The sequence below is a fragment of the Ruditapes philippinarum genome, unplaced genomic scaffold (assembly GCF_026571515.1).
Source record: "Ruditapes philippinarum isolate M1 unplaced genomic scaffold, ASM2657151v2 ctg245_1_1_1_1, whole genome shotgun sequence".
In the NCBI taxonomy this organism is placed as follows: Eukaryota; Metazoa; Mollusca; class Bivalvia; order Venerida; family Veneridae; genus Ruditapes; species Ruditapes philippinarum.
In genome coordinates, this window is record NW_026852039.1 from 267,971 (window position 1) to 274,174 (window position 6,204).

Below are 6,204 nucleotides of genomic sequence, written 5' to 3' on the forward strand. Positions count from 1 at the left end.
AGTATGTCAGTAGGAATAACGCAACCCCCTCTTAGGAAAGGTCAAGTAGATGAACTATAATATCAAAAAACACAACAATAATGTCGTGCCGATTGATCTTTAAGGATCAGAAAAAATATATAATCTCTTATTGAATATACGGGCGACTTTTTACACCCTCAACACAACTTTAATTGTTGCTAGATTTTTTTTGATTTGACAAGAAATTATTCTGTCATTTTGTAGACATTTGAAAAATGATGCCTGTCTATAAACAATATGTCCAACCAGCACTAAAAGTAATGATGCGACAAACAATTTTCAAAATAAGTTTATGTATTTTCACACAGTATAAAATTTACATGTACATGTAACCACGCATATATACAGGACTATAATTATGTAATTAGAAAATTAATGAATAAAACATTCCAAACCATTTGATAGAGCAAACTTTAAAGGCCCATTATGCCCGTGAAATGCTTTTATTTTCATTTCTCAAAAGCTTTAAGTTTTGGTGCCCTGTTTTATATTTTTCAAAACGTTACTCATTGGCCAATTACCTGAACCATCTTTTGCTTCTGTTTTTTTTGGCAATAAGTGCATATTAAGTGATTAAGTATTTTGTATAGAAGTCATAATACTACCTAGTTTACACTTTGCTATTTTTATAACAAAAATTTAATACTCATTTCTACTTTCATCAGGTGATAAAACATCTAACATGCTCTAAAATCATTATTTTAATGTCATAAAACTCATGTGTACCCTTTCTAAATAAGAAGAAAACAATATTCGATTTTGAGAGATTCTGTGCCTTTAAAACAATAAATCTTTCTATGATGCGTGAATCTTTCAGATAACATTGAAAAGATTGATAAAACATTCATGTTGTAATAAGGTGTATCATATCAACAGCTGATACAACTCGACAACTCTTGAACTTCGGATTATAGTACTATAAGACACAAATAAGAGGACACACGCGTATAACCTGATTATGTTCTCATAACATATCTTATCATTATCTTTGTATAAACAAATGTTTTTAGTCTTACTTGATTAAGTTATATATTGTATTTTTGTTTTTATGACCACGTGATATATGATAATTGCTTTATTTTACAAGTCTAAAATAAAATATCTGTACTGTTCTGTTCTGTTCTAAAATCTGATTACACCTGATACAATTATTTACCGCGATGGATAATTTAGAAATATATGTATTATATATAAATTTATAAAATTAATAAAAAAGGCAACAAGACAATTACTTTTAATCGGTGTAATAATGTTAGTTATCACTGATGTTAATTTATCTCTAAATTAAAAAAAAACAACGACGAACGAACAAATAAATGTGAATATTTATACTTTCTAACACTACTAATGCCTCGGAATTATTAAAAAGCTTATTCTTTATTATCAAACAATTGTTGATGTTTATAATGATATCTTTTATATACAAAACAAAGTATTGAAACACAAATAATGACTTTAAAAGTGCAATGTGGACTAACAAAATAAAATTATCTGTGAATTAACAGAAACAACTTTATCAAAACAACGACAGGAAATAAAATAAAAGATGAAATAAAGGGGGAAAAACGAAAATGAATTAGAGCATTGTATTTCTGGTACTGTCAATAATCCACCAACCAAAACTAATGATGGTTACTAATTAAGACAAAAACAATTTGTTTATATACGTGAAAACCATTATAATACTACTACGTTTATCTTTATTACCGTTATAGATAATCAAATTGTTAGTCATGTATCGTAAAAGCAGATACGTTATGATATGACGTTACGTTATTACGGTCTCACATAAACAATGTCTTTGGGAGATTTTACGAGGTGTGACTTGAAAAATATAAATTGAGCCGCGTCATGACAAAACCAACATAATGCCTTTGCGACCAGTATGGACCAGCGCCTTAGCTTTCATGCGTTGGTTAGATATATTGTCATCAATGTATATATGAGCCGCGTCATGACAAAACCAACATAATGGGTTTGCGACCAGCATGGATCCATCCAGCCTGCGCATCCGCGCAGTGTGATCAGGAACCATGCTGTTCGCTATCAGTTTCTCTACTTGTTACGAACATCATGGATCCTGATCAGACTGCGCGGATGCGCAGGCTGGTATGGATCCATGCTGGTCGCAAACCCATTATGTTGGTTTTGTCATGACGCGGCTCATATATACATTGATGACAATATATCTAACCAACGCATGAAAGCTAAGGCGCTTGACACGAAGTGTGAGACCTTCTTTCAGTTGATTACCAAGATTTTCTGAGTAAGTTGTTACCTCAAAATGAGTTTGAGGTATGACGTGATTGATGAAGGTGTATTTGGATGTTTATTACTTATTTCCTCATTCTGTGGTAACTGATACTTGTATAAATATGCCATCAGCTTATCTTTCGTGCAAACAGAAGTCTTCTCTCTGTATCCAAGAGACACCAAATACTCAAACAAGGTAATGCTGTTTATATTTTATTACAAATAACAAGTATTTAACTAAATGATTTGACAGTGATATTTTCATATTATCATATGTTTCTGTTAATTTTTCTTTGTGTTATTTCTTCATGTATAGCGTATTATTGTTGTTATAGTTCTAAATATTTTATGTTTTGTATATTTGTATAGTGTTAACAATGGGTGAAAATGATAGTTTGGTATATTGAAAGTTACAGACAAATTTTGTTTATTACATAATATTATCTCAAGAAACAAAAGTTAAACCATATATGCTTTTAAACAAATGAATTTAATGTCTTCAGTATAATTTCTTTATTGTTTAAAATATGTCGATATTTTCTTTACTTTTTTCATCATTTTCCTAAGTTTCAATCCAAACGACCAAATGTTATAATTGTCACGTGCAGATAAAGTGCAAAATATTTCCCTATTATCACGAACTATCTAATATGAAATATAACTATGTTTATAGATTTCAGCCATGAAGTACCTCAGTGTTTTATTGTTGGCTGTTGTTGGCATCGCCACAGTCACAGCACATTATGGCCATCACGGCATGTACAGAGGTTATGGTTCAATGTATGGTATGGGTTATGGATATCCACGCTTTGGTTATGGTTCCCTTTATGGAGGTTACGGAGGAATGGGTTATGGATATGGTGGAATTGGCTATGGTTCTATGTATGGTGGCTATGGATATCCGTACGGTGGAATCAGTTATGGATCAATGTATGGCGGTTTAGGCTATGGAGGTTATAGAAGATTTGGCGGATATGGTAACAAGTATGGAAAATACCCACGTTACATTTCCAGTGAGTACATTTTACTATATTTAGATGTAAACACAATATTTTAAAATTAAATATCATATATTTCAAGTTGATTATAATCTCATTTTTTCATAAAATTACTTTAAACTCCAGCTCCAGCTGCATAAAAAGTTCCATATTAGTTTACTCACAAGTGTAACAATATATACCAAACGTTTGTAGTGGTACGTTTACACTATGTTCCGTCAGCCACGATATCCCAGTTTGCTCGAAACGTTTTGCGCCGTGGGATATTGGCCATTGTTGTCACCATGGTGTGCCAAGGACATAGCTTAACGTCGATTGTCATTGAATTTTAGATTATCAATATACGCTGCTTCTATTTTTTATGATTTTTGCATATTTTCCTCAAACAAAGGAATCGTGCTGTATTATAAATCCGGTACGAAGAACTTATACAGGTTTTACGATCGTGTATAATTTATATTAATATAATTATAATATCATATTAATTTTTACAATATGACCGCCATCGAGCGATAAAAGTTATATTAGCTAACAACCGTTTATACAGTAAGATATATACCATTTCAAAAATCTGTTTAACTAATAATATAAGACAAATTTATGAAATTATATCTTTTTTTGCAAATTAATATGAATATTTTACAATTGTATCTTCTTTCAGATAAGAAATATGGATACGGATATTGATCTGAAAGGAATTGTTGATTCACCATTGTCATTTTGAAAGCCAAACAGAAAATTTAAATACCCAATCATGTGATGTAGGTGTATTAATTTTACCCGGAGCTACCATAGGAATACAACATAAGTAAACAACAAAAATTAAGGCATTTATTGGACAATAATATAGAGTATGTAAACCAGTCACGTGTGTGTGTGTGCGTGCGTGCGTGCGTGCGTGTTTTATTTCTTTCTTTCTTTTGGTTAATTACATTTAATATACAAAACAAAATAATATGACTCGTTGCTGTAATTGTTTTATCAATTTAATAAGATATGTAATCTTTTCTTCTGGTGTAAATGTATTTTGTTATTATGTATATTTAAGTTAATTATTAAAGTGCAATAAGAAACACTTAATCTCATGTGATTTACGCAACCTTTTACATGTATTTTACATGTTAAAACTCGAGAATTAATCATTCCCTAGGAGTTGATGATTTTATACTTAGCACTATGTTCCCACTATTTTGTAAATTTGGTTATATAATTTTTGAATACAAGAGCAAACAAATGACAAAAAAATGAACAAAAAGGAACTCCACTGAGGTCCAAATAAGCCTGAAACATAGGATTATAATTTCACATAGTTAAAGCTACTCTCCCACAAAAACGGGTCTAAAAGCTTTGACATATTTGTTGACAGTTTTTAAATATGTATAGAAGTAAACTTTGCAATTTTTACTAGATAACTGTGACCTAACGGTTATGTTTCACTTGGCACATATATAACCACCCTTAGTATAAGTTGCGAGTAGAGTAGAAGATACTTAATAAATGTCAGTTTTAAACGGATATGTTTTCTTCTTTTTTGTCTCTTTTTATAGACATAATGTTCTATGATATATTGTGCAGCAATCGATTTAAGGATAAAAAAAATCATATTTTGTGCTATTCTTTTCCCGAGTTGACTGAAAAACGTCGCAAAACGTCGCAACGCTTTTCAATTTTGGATGCCTCTTCACAATTAGAATACATTGACGGAGTGAATGATCTGAACTTTTGTACACAAGTTGTTGGTCTAGACCTACATCAAGTGAGATATGAATCTCGAGAAACTATTTCCAAGCTCATCACGTCAAAAAATCAGTGATGTCCCTTTCATATGAATTTGAAAACTGATCAACAAATACAATTGTATTATAAAATTATCCCTATGTTTTAGTTGTGTCACATTGTGTTTAGTTATATCTTATATGCTAAACTTAACTTTTTAAATCAGAATGTTACATGCCAACATAAAACGAAAATTTACAGAAGTGGTATTTCTAGACAAGATTGAAAGATTGTTTTCGAATAAAACAATTAAATAAGTTTAGTTTTTAAAGTGTTTGTATAGTGTTAACTTTCCGACGGTCATTAGCATCAGTCTATTGCACACTGTTCAAAAACACATAATTTGGCATATCTAAAAATTATTGTAAAAAAAACTCATTGCAAACAAGAATGAAATAATTTTAAAATTGTAACTTTATTAATATACGTCAACCGACATCCGATGTAATGACATTTATCAAGTAATGACTTTCCTAACGTTACCCATGTGGGTTATATTAGGAGAGCCGTCTGCTAAAAACTAGAAATCACAAGATTCAAATCTCTTTATTGTGTACATTGATGTCACTTCATTGGTTGTACTTTAGACTTGGAATATACATGTATCTTCCTTTATTACTAACAGTTTGGTCTTACTGCATCAGTTCTTTGAATTTTAGTGTGTTCGGTCGATTGAAATATTTACTTGGAATTAGGCTTCTCCTACTAAAACAGAAGAAAGGGCATTTTAACATATAGTGGAATTCATCGGCAATATCATTTTGATTACATAAAGTGCATTTCCTTTGGCCATGTTCTACAAAAGACTTCCGCCATCTGCCAGTTTGAAAAAGTGTCACAGTTAAATCGTATACATATACATGCACAGTAAGTTAACTGGAGTGCAGGCATCAGTTACCCGCACTCCAAATCATTCCCGTTGAGAAATAAAGTTGATTTCTATGGTGGCTGATTTGGAACGTTTTTGTGCGCCGTCTTGTAGCTAGCGAAGCACGCCAAACGTCGCGTTGTCGCGTGGCGTGTTGTCGCGATGTCGCTCAAAGCAAAGGATTGGCTTATAAGCCAAGCGACAAGACGTCAGTGCGACGAAAAGGCGATAACTATATAGGTTGTGTTGTGGCTATCGACAACGCAACGCGCAAAGTGTTCCAAATCA

General features: G+C 31.7%; 1 protein-coding gene across 1 annotated transcript; it reads left to right on the forward strand.

The window, feature by feature from the left end:
* Positions 1 to 2,355: 2,355 nt before the first annotated feature.
* LOC132747681 (keratin-associated protein 19-2-like) lies at positions 2,356 to 4,349 on the forward strand. Its single transcript, XM_060737142.1, has 3 exons — positions 2,356 to 2,470; positions 2,948 to 3,287; positions 3,934 to 4,349. The coding sequence occupies exons 2-3, from the start codon at positions 2,957 to 2,959 to the stop codon at positions 3,957 to 3,959; spliced, it is 357 nt and encodes a 118-aa protein (XP_060593125.1). The 5' UTR covers positions 2,356 to 2,470; positions 2,948 to 2,956; the 3' UTR covers positions 3,960 to 4,349.
* Positions 4,350 to 6,204: the final 1,855 nt, after the last annotated feature.

Excerpts from the sequence above, each read along its gene's own strand:
- LOC132747681 (XM_060737142.1), top strand. The coding sequence starts at position 2,957 with ATGAAGTACCTCAGTGTTTTATTGTTGGCTGTTGTTGGCATCGCCACA. Across the intron at positions 3,288-3,933 it reads ATACCCACGTTACATTTCCA|ATAAGAAATATGGATACGGA; the intron begins GTGAGTACATTT and ends ATCTTCTTTCAG.